Source organism: Mytilus californianus, unplaced genomic scaffold, assembly GCF_021869535.1.
Source record: "Mytilus californianus isolate M0D057914Y unplaced genomic scaffold, xbMytCali1.0.p SCAF_5, whole genome shotgun sequence".
Lineage (NCBI taxonomy): Eukaryota > Metazoa > Mollusca > Bivalvia > Mytilida > Mytilidae > Mytilus > Mytilus californianus.
The window spans coordinates 62611559-62631461 of NW_026262701.1; the positions used below are offsets into that span (position 1 = coordinate 62611559).

At 33.9% G+C, this 19903-nt stretch overlaps 1 protein-coding gene across 2 annotated transcripts in view; it reads left to right on the forward strand.

Moving 5' to 3' along the window:
- LOC127701149 (amyloid-beta precursor-like protein) overlaps positions 1–19903 on the forward strand; it is a 201841-nt gene that overhangs the window by 152804 nt on the left and 29134 nt on the right. For both annotated transcript variants that reach the window (XM_052204959.1, XM_052204960.1), the window contains exon 9: positions 5608–5724. In XM_052204959.1, coding sequence (XP_052060919.1) covers positions 5608–5724 — 117 coding nt within the window. The remainder of the gene's footprint in view (positions 1–5607; positions 5725–19903) is intronic.

The following is a 19903-nucleotide window of genomic DNA, read 5'->3' on the forward strand; positions in this document are numbered from 1 at the left end:
CACTCTTGTCTAACTTTAGTTTGTCTCAACCAAATGTTATAAAACTTATACACAACCATTCTGGAGTTATGCGTGTTTACAAGTTGAAAAATTGCTGAATTTTTAGTTCTCTACTTAAGTTAGCCTCAACCAAATGTTATGAGACTTGCACACAATGCTTATTATTACAAAACTCAGATCAAATTCAAATTTGGGTAGCGTCACTTTTACCGTTCTTCAGTTATGTCCCTTTATAACTATATGATATGCAAGCGGGGGCATCATCTGTGTCAACATGTGGACACTATCCACAGTTATTTTGGATATTGGGCCCCATTTTTAAATTGGTCTACATTGAGGTCGAAAGGGTCCAAAATTAAACTTTGTTTGATTTCAACTAAAATTAATTTATTGGTGTTTTTTGATATGCTGAATCTAACCATGTTGTTGGATTTTGGATATCAGACCATTCTAGGTAAATTAAATGTCCCATTTCAAACTTTTAAGATCTTTGACCACATTTATTTTGTGTCAGAAACCTATATTATGTCAAAAATTTGATCACAATCCAAATTCAGACAGTATCAAGCTTGAATATTGTGTCCAAACTTGCCCCACTTGTTCAGGGTTCGACCTCTGCGGTCCTATCAGGCTGCACTCAGCCAAGCATTTTATTGCATTTCCGGGAAACATTTTAGAAATTGTAAACATAATTTTTTTAGCCATTCAAGATCAACAAAAAAAGATTTAAATCATGAATTATATTTACAATGTTGGAAATTGGCAGTTGTTGAAGATGCACATGGATCAAGGTGAACAACGCAGGCTATTTAGAATATCTAGTCCCTTTTATTACTAACAAATTGCCACATTTTTATACCCCCTGCAAAAATAGTTTGGGGGGTATATAGGAATTACCGTGTCCTTCTGTCTGTCTGTTTGTCCATCCGTCCGTCCCTCTTTTTGTCCGGTGCTTAACTTTAGTACTGTAAAACTTTGGTTAACCAAATTTGGTTTGTAGTTGCATCATGGGCTTGGGTGTGTCATATACCAAAGTCATGTCACTCTGACCTTGACTCCTATGATAGTAAAACCTTATCCAATTGGTTCCAGGCTCATATTTTTTGTACCGTAAAATTTAAGTTAACCAAACTTGGTATGCTGATACATCATGGGATGGTGGTGTTTCATATATCAGTGTCAGGTCACTCTGAATAAAAGTGTGTCAGTCTAACACAGAGACAATGATTATATGAAATAAATAGCTGAAAACCAAAAATCTCAAAACATCATTGCCTCAATACTGAATTTCACAGCAGCAACTAAAATGCATGTATAGGGGTATTTGTCCTGCTATGCAGACAGCTCCAGTTTTTGTTTACAGTAAAAATTTAGATACAGTCGGTGGTTTAAGGTTTTAAAACTAGAATAATTTTGTCACACTTTCAAAACTTGAATATAAGCTAAATAATAAAGCAATAACACAGTGGTTTTTATACGACCACAAAAAATTTTGCAGTCGTATATTAAACAAAAATTTTGATAAAGAAGGGGATATAAATTCAAATCATGTAACCAATTCTAAGTTCTTTGACTACAGTTATTCTGTGTCAGAAACCTATTATGTGTCAAACGTTGAATTACAATCCAAATTCAGACCTGTATCAAGCGTGAATATTGTGTCCATTTTTGCCCCAACTGTTCAGGGTTGGACCTCTGTGGTCGTATCCAGCTGCGCTCGGCGAAGCAATTTATTTTTAACTTGTTTTTTTGACTGAATCTGGCTACAATAACTCATGGACTGGTCAACCACTGTTTTTCATTTTTTTTTTAACATATGATAACTTATGAAAAAAATGATGGTCAAGTTTGTTATTGACAATTTTCACTTTTGCTTTTCAGGAGTTATGGCCCTTCATTGCTTTAAAATGAAACTAATACTTTGAAAGTACTTTTATTCATACGTCCCCATAATTGGTTTCCGTTACCACAAAATACAGATCAAGTTCGAAATTGGGTGACGTCACTTTTACCATTCATGAGTTATGCTCCTTTATAAACATAAAAATTGCAGAATTTTTCGTTTCCGTTGCCTTACTTTAGTTTGCCTCAACCAAATGTTATAAAACTTATAAACAATGCTTATTACCACAAAACAACACAGATCCATTTCAAAATTGGATGGTGTCACTTTTACCGTTCATGAGTTATGCCCCTTTATAAACATAAAAATTGCTGAATTTTTATACGACCGCGAAAATTAAAAATTTTTTGGTCGTATATTGGTATGACGTTGGCGTCGTCGTCGTCGTCTGGCGTCGTCCGAAGACACATTGGTTTTCGCACTCTAACTTTAGTTTAAGTGAATAGATCTCCATGAAATTTTACCATAAGGTTCAATACCACAAAAGGAAGGTTGGGATTGATTTTGGGGGTTATGGTACCAACAGTTAAGGAATTAGGGGCCAAAAAGGGGCCAAAAATAAGCATTTTTGTAACTTCCAGACAATAACTTGTGTGTAAGTGTATGGATCTCTCTGACATTGTACCACAAGGTTCCTTATCACAAAGGGAAGGCTGTAATTGATTTTGGGGGTAATTGCCTCAAAATTTTAGGAATTAGGGGCCAAAAAAAGGGGCAAAAAACAAGCATTTTTCTAGTTTCATGACAATAACTTGTGTGTAAGTGTTGGGATATTTCTGAAATTGTACTACAAGGTTCCATATCACAAAGGGAAAGCTGGAATTGAGTTTTGGGGTAATTGCCCAAAACGTTTAGGGATTGGGGGCCAAAAAGGGGCCAAAAATAAGCATTTTTCTAGTTTCCAGACAATAACTTGTGTTCAAGTGTATGGATCTCTCTGAAATTGTACTGCAAGGTACCATACCACAAAGGGAAGGCTGGGATTGAGTTTGGGGGTGATGAATCATAAGGGGGTTCAAAAAATTTGGGGGGGGGGATTTTTTTTTTTTCTTTTTTTTTTCTTTTAAAATTTTCCATTTTAAGTTGGTTATTTCTGATTTATATTTAAAAGCAAATAATAATGATATGGTAGGAGATACACACCAAACAGGATGTTTAAATTATTAAATAATAAGTATTGTGCAATAACAAGAAATTTTCAATTGCACAGTATTGCACAATAGCAGAAATCTTCAATTGCACAGTATTGCGCAATAGCAAGAAATCTTCAATTGCACAGTATTGCCCAATAGCAAGAAATATCCAATAGCACAATATTGCGCAATAGCAAGAAATTGTCAATTGTACAGTATTGTGCAATAGCAAGAAATATTCAATTGCACAGTATTGTGCAAAAGAAGATACTTCGTATAAATTGCTTATTTCTTGATCAATTTCAATGGGGTTTTATTCTTGAATTCTTGGGGTTCTTTAATATGATGAATCTAACCGTGTATTAAGTTTTTGGATTTTGGGCCCCGTTTTTAAATTGGTCCACATTGAGGTCCAAAGGGTCCAAAATTTAAGTTTGTTTGATTTCATCAAAAATTGAATTATTGGGGTTCTTTGATATGCCGAATCAAACCGTGTATTTAGATTCTTAATTTTTGGTTCCGGTTTCAAATTGGTCTACATAAAGGTCCAAAGGGTCCAAAATTAAACTTACCGTAGTTTGATTTTTAAAAAAATTGAATTTTTAGGGTTCTTTGATATGCTGAATCTAAACATGTATTTAGATTTTTGATTATGGGCCCAGTTTTCAAGTTGGTCCAAATCGGGGTCCAAAATTAAACTTTGTTTGATTTCATCAAAAATTGAATATATTGGGTTCTTTGATATGCTGAATCTTACCATGTATTTAGATTTTTGATTTTTGGGCCCCGTTATCAACTTTGTCCACATTGAGATCAAAAGGGTCCAAAATTTAACTTTGTTTGATTTCATCAAAAATTGAATTCTTGGGGTTCTTTGATATGCTGAATCTAACCATGTATTTAGATTTTGGATATTGGACCATAATAGGTGAATGTCCAATTTAAAATTTTTAAGTTCTTAGACCACATTCATTCTGTGTCAGAAACCTATGCTGTGTCAAATATTTAATCACAATCCAAATTCAGAGCTGTATAAAGCTTGAATGTTGTGTCCATACTTGCCCCAACTGTTCAGGGTTCGACCTCTGCGGTCGTATCAAGCTGCGCCCTGCGGAGCATTTTATTCATTTCTGTTCTCTGACTTTAGTTTGCCTCGACCAAATGTTATAAAACTTATACACAATGCTTATAATCACAAAACGGTCTTAACTACCTAATTTTTGTAATCAACTCCTCAGATTTCAAACCAGATCCCTGAAACTCTAAAAGAAAATTGCACATTTTTTGAAGTTGTGTACCTGCTATTAAGTATTTGTTTTAGGAATTTTTTCTCTTTTTTCAGCAAAATTTTAAGGTGAGAGTTTTTTTGCTCTGTGTTGAAGTCCTCACTGTGACTTCTAGATGAAGAACAGCTATAATAGCACTGTCATGACTGTTCCTTTGCTTTTTGTTTTTTTTGCTGTGCATATACTGATTTTGTGTCATCCTTTCTTTTCCATTAGTCACTTTTCAGCAAAATTTATGCAAGAGGGTACAAGTTTTGTGTAATCAACTCCTCCTACAGTTTAAAATCCATATCCCTGAAACTTCACAGGAAGAATGCCTTTATGGATTTGAGGAATTTTTCATTTCATATTTCAAATATTTAAATGTTCAGTATAGAGCATTCTCCATTGTTTAAGAAACATTCTGCGTAACGCAGCCATTTGAGTCTTTGATCTACATGTATTTTTAAATTTTTTTAGCAACCTTCATAATACACTTTTACAGTGACAGCAGCAGTAGCAGGAGAGAATCATTGTTCCCTGTTATCTTGTACAAATTTTAAACATATTGAAATGGTTTTGATATTGATTTGACTAAAAATTTATTATATTATTCTTAAATAATCTTGTTGCATAACTTTTTAAATGCATAAAAAAACAACTTTTAAAAGTTGGATAGATGGTTCTGGTTTAGGTAAACAGGTGAAACTATCAGTTAATTGTTAACCAATTAATTATTGTAAGTAATTGAAATGATGATAGGATATTAGGTTAGGGTGGGTAAAATAGTTTATCCTAAATCATAGTATAACACATTTTTTTCAATCCAGGCCCAGTTCAGTCAAACTTTACCTTGTTTCTTATTAAAAACAATAAAAACAACAACAAACAGAAAAGTTCCAGATAATATGAGCACATCTGTTTGTTGTTAAATGTTAGTTGTCATTGTTGTAAAAGATCATGTGGTGAGAGTTAACTTATCCAACATACTCTCATTTTCCAGTCAAAATGTCTGCCCTTCACCCTTGTCAACCCGCTATGCAGAACCTACCTGTTGGATTTATTGTTAATTTATTCTAGTTCTGAATATGCATGAAATATTTGCTACTGGTTGTCAAGCAAATGATAGTTCAAGCAATCAAATAAGTAGCATAATGCCCCAGAAAATCCCCTAAGAAATATTCCAGATTTTAAGCAACACATATTTGTACTAGTTTTGACTGAAACAATATTCAAACTTTGCCTTTCATAACATAAGCAATGAGTTGATTCAATTAATCATTAAGTTTGAATATTTTTATTACAGAAGATTTCCTGTCACACTACAAGTCTTTATCCGAGAGTGCCCTACATGTAATTATGAGACCATTCACACAAGAAGAATTAAAAAAATCAAAGACAGATGATGGCTTTGATAATTCAGGTAAAATTGTTGTTGATAAAAAAGAGCACATACATAAGAAAACCAAAGACAAAAAGACAAAGATGGTAATAACTTTACCTGTCACTGTACAGCCTTCAACAATTGATGAAACTCATACTGTATAGTAAACTATTAAAGGACACAGGATAACAAAATGTTAAAAATGCAAAAGAGAAAACCAATGGCCTGGTTTAAGCATAACGTTGAACCATAAAACATGGCAGTTACAATAACTACTACAGGCTCCTGGCTTGGAACATGCACGTAAGAAGGGTGGTAGGGTAAAACATGTATGTGATTGCTCAACTCTCCCTGAACCTAATGCAATGGTGTAGCAGTGCAACAATAAAACCAATTAAATATTAGTTGGAAAGGGCTTGGCTCATCATTTTGGTTCTTAGCATTAAAAACAGTTAACAAAAAGACAAAAAATAAAGTATAAATCTAAAAGGACTTGCAGTAACAGAATGCTAGTTGATTGGAAATTCATTTGTCTCAAAGTTGAAGGTATGAAAAGCTACTTTTTTGCGACTTTTAATTCAAAACTGAAAAAAAGTATTATAAATCTATCAAATAACATGCTTTAATATGCTCATAAGACATTACTCTGTCAGATATCTGTATTTATGCATTTGGTAACTGCCAAGATAGCTTCACTTTGAGATCTTGTTACGAGTAATTAGATGTGAGCAAAGGGTGTGCTCAAAAAGATTCTTTACTACAAGATGTCTAAGTCAAAAATATTAATGAGGGTAAAGTATCTGTTTTATTAAGGTAAGGCTTTGACACATATCTAACTTACATTTTAGGACTAATGTGTTAATATTGACATGTTTATGACATCTTAAACCATTGTCGTGACGTCAGCCTATTCATTTACCGTGGATTCTTTTTCTAGAATCAACGCTTCCTAAATCTGTCGCTGAAATGGACTCACCAAATTATCTATAATAGTTTCCTTTGTGTGCCTAATTTCATTAAGTTTGAATTGGTTAATTTACTGATTTCTGTTCACTAACGGAATTAATTTAAAAACTTACCTTTAACTTTTGTAATTTTTATATGCCTTCACTGGGAGTCGAACCCCTTCTTGAAATCTGTTATGTGTGAATGACATCAACACATCGACGAAACCTCTCGGCTACCAATGGGTTGCAATTAAGATGTCTATTTTATATATATAAATGAACATGTGATACACATCGGTACAAGGGACACACAGGGCTGGTACCTTTATATATACATAGTAGGCAATCGTATAGTATAAGTTGGTAGCCGCAAGGTTAGCAAGGTTAAGATCAACGAGTTAAAGAGACTTGTCGGTTTAGGTTCGAATCCCTGTATCTCTTTGTTGTCCCTTTAGTTATTTCGTTTATTTTATTAGTCCCCTACCGAAGAAGTCGAAGGGGACTTTAGGTTTGCACTCTGTCTGTCTGTCCGTCTGTCCATCCGTCAGTCCGGCAACTCAGTTTTCCACACTTTTTTTCTTCGTTCTTGAAGATATTGATTTGATTGGTATATAGTTTTATCATGACAAGTTATAGATCAAGTTCGAATTTTGTTCCGGTCTGATGATTAAGTCCAGAGTTATGGTCCATAAAAAAACTCCATGACTAATGTTAGAGAACTATGTTAAACCATATATCTGTACAAAGGGAGATAACTCATTTTTTAAAAGACATTCTTTGGTAAATTGAATTTTGTGGCAGGTTTATATGTTATTTTGTATAAACTAATTTTCTGAATGCTACATGTATATATATATTTTTTTTTTTTTATTAAGTGAAATCCTTTAATTAGATAATAATCTATTTTTATTAAGGTATATATTTCATTACATTACATTGTGTAGTTAAAAGTTGTTGACAATTTATAGATAAGTTACAAATCTATATTAGTTTGTGACAAATGAAAGAAAAAATATTTGGAACTATTAATTATATTTGATTTTAATTTGAAAATAGATATACATTGTATTACATCATATCTAATTTTAGAGAACTATTAATCATATCTAATGTTAGAGTGTTATAGGTTTTCCACACTTTTTTTCATCATGCTTCAAGAAATTGATTGACAATTGGTATATAGTTTTATCATGACAAGTTACAGATCAAGTTCAAATTTTTGTTTCAGTCTGATAATTTTGTGCAGAGTTATGGTCCTTGGACTTGAAAAAATTCACTCATATATTCAGTTTTCCACACTGTTTTTAGTCATGCTTGAAGATATTGACTTGATATTTTCTTTTTGTTTACACCATGACAAGTTATAGAACAAGTAAGCATTTTTTTCCAGTATAATGAATTTTTACCCGGTAGGGGACTATGTATTGCCATGCAGTACTCTAAGAATGCTTGTTTTGTATGTTATTGTGGATATTTTTTGTAGTAATAACGTGTTTTCCCGTTTATTTTTGGATTATTATTGCCTATTACACATATTTGAAATGAAAATGATTACATTCAGTTTGTCCATTTTTGTTTTATAAATATAGTATGATTTCATCTGTTTTACTACATACTTTTCCAAATATTTATTCGCAAATCCCAATGCGAGTAAAAAAATTTTAAGCATGATGTGCCTAGAATTAGGCTTCTTGCTAGTATTTTCGGTAACATACTTATTATATATACATGTACTTAGAAATAAGTTTGAATATGTCTTATTTTGTAAAATACGGATAATATTCAGATGCCTGATAATTTGAAGACAGACGTGTTATATTATATTTATATTTCTCTAACCAATTAATTGTGAACATAAATTTATTAATGCATCATTGAACATGATAACGTGGTTAATTAAACTCACTTACAATACCTTCTTATTAAGAAAAGGCTTTAGTTTTGAAAAGGACATCAACACAATAGTTTAAGTTATAGATACAATGAATAAGCGTTGATTCATGAAAAACAAACCATTCGCCCTTGGCTCATGGTTTCTTTTTCAAGAATCAACGCTTATTCATTGTATCTATACTACATAGGGACATCCCTGCACTTTACTGTCTAGTTGTAATATTTATGCCCCATTTATGGGCATTTTGTTTTTCGGTCTGTGCGTCTGTTTGTCCGTTTGTCTGTTCGTTCGTCTGTTCATTTGTCCGTCTGTCCCGCTTCAGGTTAAAGTTTTTGATCAAGGTAGTTTTTGATGAAGTTGAAGTCCAATCAACTTGAAACTTGGTACACAAGTTCCCTATGATAAGATCTTTCTAATTTTAATGCCAAATTAGAGTTTTGACCCCAATTTCACGGTCCACTGAACATAGAAAATGATAGTGCTAGTGGGGCATCCGTGTACTATGGACACATTCTTGTTAAGGTCTTTCCTTTTCCAAAAGGGAAAGACCTTACTGTATTTCTTCTGATTATTATGCCCCCGCCGTAGTGGTGGGGGCATTAAGTTTTACCCTTGTCCGTCTCTGTACGTCCCAAAATTGGTTTCCATTCTCTAACTTGAGTTTGCCTCAACAAAATGTCATGAAACTTATACACAATGCTAATTACCACAAAACACAGATCAAGTTTGAATTTTGGTGCCGTCACTTTAACCGTTCTAGAGTTATGCCCCTTTATAAATGGAAAAATTGCAAAAGTTTTAAGTTTCCGTTCTCTAACTTAAGTTTGCCTCAACCAAATGTTATGAAACTTATATACAATGCTCGTTATTATTATAATTATTATTATTATTAGCTCACCTGACCTGAAAGGTCAAGTGAGCTTTTCTCATCACTTTGCGTCCGCGTCCGTCGTCCTGCGTCCGTCGTCCGTAAACTTTTACAAAAATCTTCTCCTCTGAAACTACTGGGCCAAATTTAACCAAACTTGGCCACAATCATCATTTGGTTATCTAGTTTTAAAAATGTGTGGCGTGACCTGGTCAACCAACCAAGATGGCCGCCACGGCTAAAAATAGAACATAGGGGTAAAATGCAGTTTTTAGCTTATAACTCAAAAACCAAAGCATTAAGAGCAAATCTGACATGGGGTAAAATTGTTCATCAGGTCAAGATCTATCTGCCCTGAAATTTTCAGATGAATCGGACAACCCGTTATTGGGTTGCTGCCCCTGAATTGGTAATTTTAAGGAAATTTTGCTGTTTTTGGTTATTATCTTGAATATTATTATAGATAGAGATAAACTGTAAACAGCAATAATGTTCAGCAAAGTAAGATTTACAAATAAGTCAATATAACCGAAATGGTCAGTTCACCCCTTTAGGAGTAATTGCCCTTTATAGTCAATTTTTAACCATTTTTCGTAAATCTTAGTTATCTTTTACAAAAATCTTCTCCTCTGAAACAACTGGGCCAAACTAAACCAAACTTGGCCACAATCATCATTGGGGTATCTAGTTTAAAAAATGTGTGGCGTGACCTGGTCAACCAACCAAGATGGCCGCCATGGCTAAAAATAGAACATAGGGGTAAAATTCAGTTTTTGGCTTTTAACTCAAAAACCAAAGCATTTAAAGCAAATCTGACATGAAGTAAAATTGTTTATCAGGTCAAGATCTATCTGCCCTGAAATTTTCAGATGAATCGAACAACCTGTTGTTGGGTTGCTGCCCCTGAATTGGTAATTTTAAGGAAATTTTGCTGTTTTTGGTTATTATCTTGAATATTATTATAGATAGAGATAAACTGTAAACAGCAATAATGTTCAGCAAAGTAAGTTTAACAAATAAGTCAACATGACTGAAATGGTCAGTTGACCCCTTTAGGAGTTATTGCCCTTTATAGTCAATTTTTAACAATTTTTCGTAAATCTTAGTAATCTTTTACAAAAATCTTCTCCTCTGAAACTACGTGGCCAAATTAAACCAAACTTGGCCAGAATCATCATTTGGTTATCTAGTTTTAAAAATGTGTGGCGTGACCTGGTCAACCAACCAAGATGGCCGCCATGGCTAAAAATAAAACATAGGGGTAAAATTCAGTTTTTGGCTTTTAACTCAAAAACCAAAGCATTTAAAGCAAATCTGACATGAAGTAAAATTGTTTATCAGGTCAAGATCTATCTGCCCTGAAATTTTCAGATGAATCGGACAACCCGTTGTTGGGTTGCTGCCCCTGAATTGGTAATTTTAAGGTAATTTTGCTGTTTTTGGTTATTATCTTGAATATTATTATAGATAGAGATAAACTGTAAACAGCAATAATGTTCAGCAAAGTAAGATCTACAAATAAGTCAACATGACCGAAATTGTCAGTTGACCCCTTTAGGAGTTATTGCCTTTTATAGTAAATTTTTAACCATTTTTTCGTAAATCTTAGTAATCTTTTACAAAAATCTTCTCCTCTGAAACTACTGGGCCAAGTTAATTATAGATAGAGATAATTGTAAGCAGGAAAAATGTTCAGTAAATTAAGATGTACAAACACATCACCATCACCAAAACACAATTTTGTCATGAATCCATCTGCGTCCTTTATTTAATATTCACATAGACCAAGGTGAGCGACACAGGCTCTTTAGAGCCTCTAGTTATTATTATTATTATTCTTTTTCCGCCAAACTTTGACGAAGTTAGCAGCCTTAACCATAAGACGTGTTGCTTTCATGTTCACACTCTGTATTGGTGTCATAAATATCTATCCAGAACTCACCCTGTGAGTCTAAAAATTTTGTCGGTTCGGAGTAATCCCCCACAAGGTCAAAGGTCAATGTCATGTCCCAGATAGCTAATTATGTGTTTTTGATCTTATTTAAAGGATGTAAAGTGGGTTTTTAAGGTTAACGTTGACCTTTGACCTTACAACTTTTTATTAGCTCACCTGGCCCTAAGGGCCAAGTGAGCTTTTCTCATCACTTGGCGTCCGTCGTCCGTCGTCCGTCGTCCGTCGTCGTTAGCTTTTTACAAAAATCTTCTCCTCTGAAACCACTGGGCCAAATTTAACCAAACTTGGCCACAATCATCATTAGGGTATCTTGTTTAAAAAATGTGTCCGATGACCTCGTTAACCAACCAAGATGGCCGCCATGGCTAAAAATAGAACATAGGGGTAAAATGTAGATTTTGGCTTATATCTCTGAAACCAAAGCATTTAGAGTAAATCTGACATAGGGTAAAACTGATTATCAGGTCAAGATCTATCTGCCCTCAAATTTTCAGACAAATCTGACAACCTGTTGTTGGGTTGCTGCCCCTAAATTGGTAATTTTAAGGAAATTTTGCAGTTTTTGGTTATTATCTTGAATATTATTATAGATAGAGATAAACTGTAAACAGCAATAATGTTCATCAAAGTAAGATCTACAAATAAGTTGTCATGACCAAAATTGTCAGTCGACGACCCCTTTAGGAGTTATTGCCCTTAATAGTCAATTTTTAACAATTTTTTGTAAATTTTTGTAATCTTTTACAAAAATCTTCTTCTCTGAAACTACTGAGACAAATTTAACCATACTTGGCCATAATCATTATTAGGATATCTAGTTTAAAAAATTTGTCCGATGACCCCGCCTTCCAACCATCATGGCTGACTTGGTTAAAAATAGAACATAGGGGTAAAATGCAGTTTTTTGTCGAGCCTGCGACTTTTGTCGCAGAAAGCTCGACATAGGGATAGTGATCCGGCGGCGGCGGCGGCGGCGGCTGCGTTAGCTAACTTCTCAAAAGCTTTATATTTTAGAAGGTGGAAGATCTGGATGCTTCATACTTTGTATATGGATGCCTCATGTTACGAAGTTTCAGTCAGTCACATGTCCAATGTCCTTGACCTCATTTTCATGGTTCAGTGACTACTTGAAAAAAAAGTTAAGATTTTTTGTAATGTTAGATTCTCTCTTATTATAAGTAATAGGATAACTATATTTGGTATGTGCGTACCTTGCAAGGTCCTCATGCCCGTCAGACAGTTTTCACTTGACCATGACCTCATTTCATGGATCAGTGAACAAGGTTAAGTTTTGGTGGTCAAGTCCATATCTCAGATACTATAAGCAATAGGTCTAGTATATTCGGTGTATGGAAGGACTGTAAGGTGTACATGTCCAACTGGCAGGTGTCATCTGACCTTGACCTCATTTTCATGGTTCAGTGGTTATAGTTAAGTTTTTGTGTTTTGGTCTGTTTTTCTTATACTGTATGCCATAGGTCTACTATATTTGGTGTATGGAATGATTGTAAGGTGTACATGTCTAGCGGACAGGTGTCATTTGACCTTGACCTCATTTTCATGGTTCAGTTGTCAAACTTAAGTTTTTGAGTTTTGGTCTTTTTTTCTAATACTATGTGCAATAGTTCAACTATATTTGGTATGTGCGTACCTTGCAAGGTCCTCATGCCCGTCAGACAGTTTTCACTTGACCTCGACCTCATTTCATGGATCAATGAACAAGGTTAAGTTTTGGTGGTCAAGTCCATATCTCAGATACTATAAGCAAAAGGTCTAGTATATTCGGTGTATGGAAGGACTGTAAGGTGTACATGTCCAACTGGCAGGTGTCATCTGACCTTGACCTCATTTTCATGGTTCAGTGGTTATAGTTAAGTTTTTGTGTTTTGGTCTATTTTTCTTATACTGTATGCCATAGGTCTACTCTATTTGGTGTATGGAATGATTGTAAGGTGTACATGTCTAGCGGGCAGGTGTCATCTGACCTTGACCTCATTTTCATGGTTCAGTGGTCAAAGTTAAGTTTTTGAGTTTTAGTCTTTTTTTCTAATACTATGTGCAATAGTTCAACTATATTTGGTATGTGCGTACCTTGCAAGGTCCTCATGCCCGTCAGACAGTTTTCACTTGACCTCGACCTCATTTCATGGATCAATGAACAAGGTTAAGTTTTGGTGGTCAAGTCCATATCTCAGATACTATAAGCAATAGGTCTAGTATATTCGGTGTATGGAAGGACTGTAAGGTGTACATGTCCAACTGGCAGGTGTCATCTGACCTTGACCTCATTTTCATGGTTCAGTGGTTATAGTTAAGTTTTTGTGTTTTGGTCTGTTTTTCTTATACTGTATGCAATAGTTCAACTATATTTGGTGTATGGAAATATTTTATGATCTATTTGGCAGTCACGCAGGTTTTATTTGACCTTGACCTCATTTTCAAGGTTCATTGCTCAGTGTTAAGTTTTTGTGTTTTGGTCTGTTTTTCTTAAACTATAAGCAATAGGTCAACTCTATTTGTTGTATGGAAGAATTGTTAGCTGTACATGCCTGCCTAGCATGGTTTATCTGACCTTGACCTCATTTTCATGGTTCATTGGTCAATGTCTAGTTTACTTGGTTAATGTTAGTCAGTTGTAATAAAGCTTTATATTTAGGACTATCAACATAATATCAATGATTAGTAAAGAAGGCGAGACATTTCAGCGTGTGCACTCTTGTGGTTTATATCTCTGAAACTAAAGCATTTAGAGCAAATCTGACAGGTGGCTAAAATGTTCATCAGATTTAGAATTATCTGCCCTGAAATTTTCAGTTGTTGGGTTGCCGACCCTGAGTTAGTAATTTTACAAAAATTTTGCAGTTTTTATACGACCGCAAACAAATTTTTGTGGTCGTATATTGGTATGACGTTGGCGTCGTCGTCGTCGTCGTCCGGCGTCATCCGAAGACACATTGGTTTTCGCACTCTAACTTTAGTTTAAGTGAATGGATCTCTATGAAATTTTACCACAAGGTTCAATACCACAAAAGGAAGGTTGGGATTGATTTTAGGGGTTATGGTACCAACAGTAAAGGAATTAGGGGCCAAAAAGGGGCCAAAAATAAGCATTTTTGTAACTTCCAGACATTACTTGTGTGTTAGTGTATGGATCTCTCTGACATTGTACCACAAGGTTCCATATCACAAAAGGAATGCTGGGATTGATTTTGGGGGTAATTGCCTCAAAATTTTAGGAATCAGGGGCCAAAAAAGGGCCAAAAAACAAGCATTTTTCTAGTTTCATGACAATAACTTGTGTGTAAGTGTATGGATCTTTCTGAAATTGTACTACAAGGTTCCACACACAAAGGGAAAGCTGGAATTGAGTTTGGGGGTAATTGCCGAAACGTTTAGGAATTGGGGGCCAAAAAGGGACCAAAAATAAGCATTTTTCTAGTTTCCAGACAATAACTTGTGTTCAAGTGTATGGATCTCTTTGAAATTGTACTGCAAGGTACCATACCACAAAGGGAAGGCTGGGATTGATGATGGGGGTAATTGCCTCAATATTTTAGGAATAAGGGGCCAAAAAGGGGCAAAAAACAAACATTTTTCTAGTTTCAGGACAATAACTTGTGTGTAAGTGTATGGATCTTTCTGAAATTGTACTACAAGGTTCCATATCACAAATGGAAAGCTGGGTTTGAGTTTGGGGGTAATTGCCCTAAATGTTTAGGAATAAGGGGCCAAAAAACACATTTTTCTAGTTTCCAGACAATAACTTGTGTTCAAGTGTATGGATCTCACTGAAATTGTACTGCAAGGTACCATACCACAAAGGGAAGGCTGGGATTGAGTTTGGGGGTGATGAATCATAAGGGGGTTCAAAAAATTTGGGGGAAGGATTTTTTTTTTCTTTAAAATTTTCCATTGTAAATTGGTTATTTCTGATTTATATATAAAAGCAAATAATAATGATATGGTTTGAATAGGTAAATTAAAATTTTTTAAGTTCTTAGACCACATTCATTCTGTGTCAGAAACCTATGCTGTGTCAAATATTTAATCACAATCCAAATTCAGTGCTGTATCAAGCTTGAATGTTGTGTCCATACTTACTCCAACTGTTCAGGGTTCAACCTCTGCGGTTGTATCAAGCTGCGCCCAGCGGAGCATTTTATTTGTCATATTTTAACAGTTTTATGTGTGTTTGAGAGCTTTTCAATGCATTCTGCATTCTCATATATGTTATGATGGTATGATACTTAACCCCTAACGGGAAGGATTGTGCCTGATATTCATATGATGAAGACATAATCTTTCAATCAGTTTAATTGAAGTCTGGAGCTGGCATGTCAGTTAACTGCTAGTAGTCTGTTGTTATTTATGTATTATTGTCATTTTGTTTATTTTCTTTGGTTACATCTTCTGACATCAGACTCGGACTTCTCTTGAACTGAATTTTAATGTGCGTATTGTTATGCGTTTACTTTTCTACATTGGCTAGAGGTAAAGGGGGAGGGTTGAGATCTCATAAACATGTTTAACCCCGCCGCATTTTTGCGCCTGTCCCAAGTCAGGAGCCTCTAGCCTTTGTTAGTCTTGTATTATTTTTAATTTTAGTTTCTTGTGTACAATTTGGAGTTTAGTATGGCGTTCATTATCACTGAACTAGTATATATATTTGTTTAGGGGCCAGCTGAAGGACGCCTCCGGGTGCGGGAATTTCTCGCTGCATTGAAGACCTGTTGGTGACCTTCTGCTGTTGTCTGTTCTATGGTCGGGTTGTTGTCTCTTTGACACATTCCCCATTTCCATTCTCAATTTTACGCCTATTGGAACATGTAGTTTACATTTCGAAAAGGAAAGACCTCTCAGTTGTTCAAGAACAATTGACATTTTAATTTTTATTTACTTTTCATTTGAATTAACATAATTTCGAATTGTTCAAAGTATTTTACTATATTGGCCCAAGTCGCAAAGAAGTCTAACTCTGGATACTATGGTGAATGCCTCTGGGTGTCAAAAATTTGGTTTTCTGACAAAACCTGTTTAGTCACATACACTATCTTTACCAAATTTGGTTTGATAATGCCAAATGAGGTGAGAAATACCCATATTTAATTATTTAGCTCACTAGGACAAAGGTCAAGTCATTGATAGACTGAAATAAGGGCAATATTTTGGTTTCCAGATAATAATATTTGAACAATATGTCTAGCTTTTACCAAAGTTGGTTTAGTAATGCTTTATGAAATAAAGGAAGACCTATATTGGATTTGAGGTTACTAGCACTACAAACTGAAAAGACCCGTTTTTGTGCTCGACCAGTAAAGTCCCTACCTGTCTCAACTCAGTCTCGACCAGTCTCGACCTGTCTCGACTAGTCTTGACCATCAATTTTAGTCTCAACTGGTCTGAATCAGCCCATTCAACTAAATTAAATATTGATCTTACAAAATTCCAGGTTATTTTGGTAGTTGGTTCATTGCTCGGAAATTAAAGAAGTAAATTAATAGGTAAAAAAAAGCAAGAATTTTCAGTTTTGGCTAAATTCAGATAGTCGTCTTTAATTATTTCTATAACTTTTTCAAATCAACTTGATTTTTCACAAAACTCAACAGCTATCTCAATTATACATTGATCTTGCTGAATCCCAGGTCGTTATGTAGTTTGGTGTATTGCTGTCAAATTTAAGAATTTAATTAATAGGTAAAAAAGCTAGAATTTTCAGTGGGACTGAATTCAGCTAGTCAACTTTAAATTTGTTTATTATTTTTTCAAATTAACTTGGATTTTCATATAACTATACAGCTATCTCAGTTGTATATTGATCTTACTGAATCCCAGGTCATTATGTAGCTTGGTGTATTGCTGTCAAATTTAAGGATTAAATTAATAGGTAATAAAAAAAGAGATTTTTCATTTTGGCATAATTCAGATAGTCAACTTTAATTATTTCCATAACTTTTTCAAATCAACTTGGATTTTCATCAAACTCTACATTTATCTCAATTATACATTGATCTTACTGAATCCCAGGTCGTTATGTAGTTTGGTGTATTGCTGTCAAATTTAAGAATTTAATTAATAGGTAAAAAAAAGCTAGAATTTTCAGTGGGACTGAATTCAGCTAGTCAACTTTAAATTTGTTTTTTATTTTTTCAAATTAAATTGGATTTTCATAAAACTATACACCTATCTCAGTTGTATATTGATCTTACTGAATTCCAGGTTGTTATGTTAATTGGCATATTGCTGTCATATTTAAGGTTTTAATTAATCAAGGTAAAAAAAGTTAGAATTTTCAGTTTGGGCTAAATTCAGATATTATCTTTGAATATTTTTATAACTTTTTCAAATCAGCTTGGATTTTCATCAAACTTTTCAGCTATCTTTATTTTATATTTATCTTACAAAATGCCAGGTTGTTTTGTATGTTGGTGCATTGCTGTCAAATTTAAGGACTTAGGTAAAAGGTAAAAAAGGCTGAAATATTTTAATTTGACAGCAATAAACCAAATTAACAAATACCCTGGTATTTTGTAAGATAAATATATAATGGAGATAGCTGTAGATTTTGATGAAAATCCAAGTTACTTTGAAATAGTTATAAAAATATTTAAAGATAACTATCTGAATTTAGTCCAAACTGAAAATTCTGGCTTTTTTACCTTGATTAATTAAATCCTTAAATATGACAGCAATAATTGCCAAACAACATAACAACCTGGAATTCAGTAAGATCAATATACAACTGAGATAGGTGTATAGTTTTATGAAAATCCAATTTAATTTGAAAAAGTAATAAACAAATTTAAAATTGACTATCTGAATTCAGTTGACTGAAAATTCTAACTTTTTTTTTACCTATCATTTAAATTCTTAAATTTGACAGCAATAAACCAAAGTAATGCAAACAACCTGGCATTCTATAAGATCAATATATAATTAAGATAGCTGTATAGTTATATGAAAATTCAAGTTAATTTGAAAAAATAATAAACAAATTTAAAGTTGACTAGCTGAATTCAGTCCCACTGAAAATTCTAGCTTTTTATATGACCGCAAACAAATTTTTGTGGTCGTATATTGGTATGACGTTGGCGTCGTCGTCCGAAGACGCATTAGTTTTCGCACTCTAACTTTAGTTTAAGTGAATGGATCTCTATGAAATTTTACCATAAGGTTCAATACAACAAAAGGAAGGTGGGGATTGATTTTGGGGGTTATGGTACCAACAGTTAAGGAATTAGGGGCCAAAAAGGGGCCAAAAATAAGCATTTTCTAGTTTCCAGACAATAACTGTGGAACGGTGTATGGATCTCTCTGAAATTATACTACAAGTTTCCATACCACAAAGGGATTGTTAGGATTTGCTTTGAGGGGTTATGGCTCAAACCGTTTAAGAATTAGGGGCAAAAAAGGGGGAAAAACAAGGTTGTCCTGGTTAATGGACAAATACTTTAGTACAAAACATAATTTAAAGCAGTGTAAGGGAGATAAATCAAATACATCATTGAAATTATCTCCCTTACACTGCTTTTAAATTATGTATAAAGTAATGGTTAATGAACAATTAAGATTATTTAAAACAGTGTAAGGGAGGTAATCCAAATACAACGTTTTGGTTACTTCCCTTACACTGCTTTTAAATTATGTTTAAAGAAATACATATTTAAAAAGGAAGACCAGTAAAAATATCTGCAAATGTTGCATCTTTTTTTTTTACAAAAAAATCTTATTTGAAAGATTTGACACTATATTTTAAATTCTATTATAAAATAGATTAAGTTAGCACTATGGTAAATTTAAATGGGTAATTATGGTTTGGGGGAAAAAATGGGGGGGGGGGTAAAAAGAAATTGTGGGGGGTCAATTTTTTCTCATTTCAGATTTCAGAAATTAAAAAGAATTATTCTTCAAATATTATTTTTTTTTCAAATTTCAAATATTGAAAAATTTCAAGAAGTAATCTTTAATTGCACAGTATGGCGCATTAGATTTGTAAAATCTTTGACCACATTTATTTATTTGTTATGCCGAATCTAATGATGTATTTAGATTTTTAATTTTGGATCCAGTTTTCAAATTGGTCTACATTAAGGTCCAAAGGGTCCAAAATTAAAATTTGTTTGATTTTAACAAAAATTGAATATATTGGGTTCTTTGATATGCTGAATCTAAACATGTATTTTGATTTTTGTCGAGCCTGCGACTTTTGTCGCAGAAAGCTCGACATAGGGATAGCGATCCGGCGGCGGCGGGGGGCGGCGGCGGCGGCGGCGTTAGCTAACTTCTTAAAAGCTTTATATTTTAGAAGGTGGAAGACCTGGATGCTTCATACTTTGTATATGGATACCTCATGTTACGAAGTTTCCGTCAGTCACATGTCCAATTTCCTTGACCTCATTTTCATGGTTCAGTGACTACTTGAAAAAAAAGTTCAGATTATTTGTAATGTTAAATTCTCTCTTATTATAAGTAATAGGATAACTATATTTAGTATGTGTGTACCTTGCAAGGTCCTCATGCCTGTCAATCAGTTTTCACTTGACCTCGACCTCATTTCA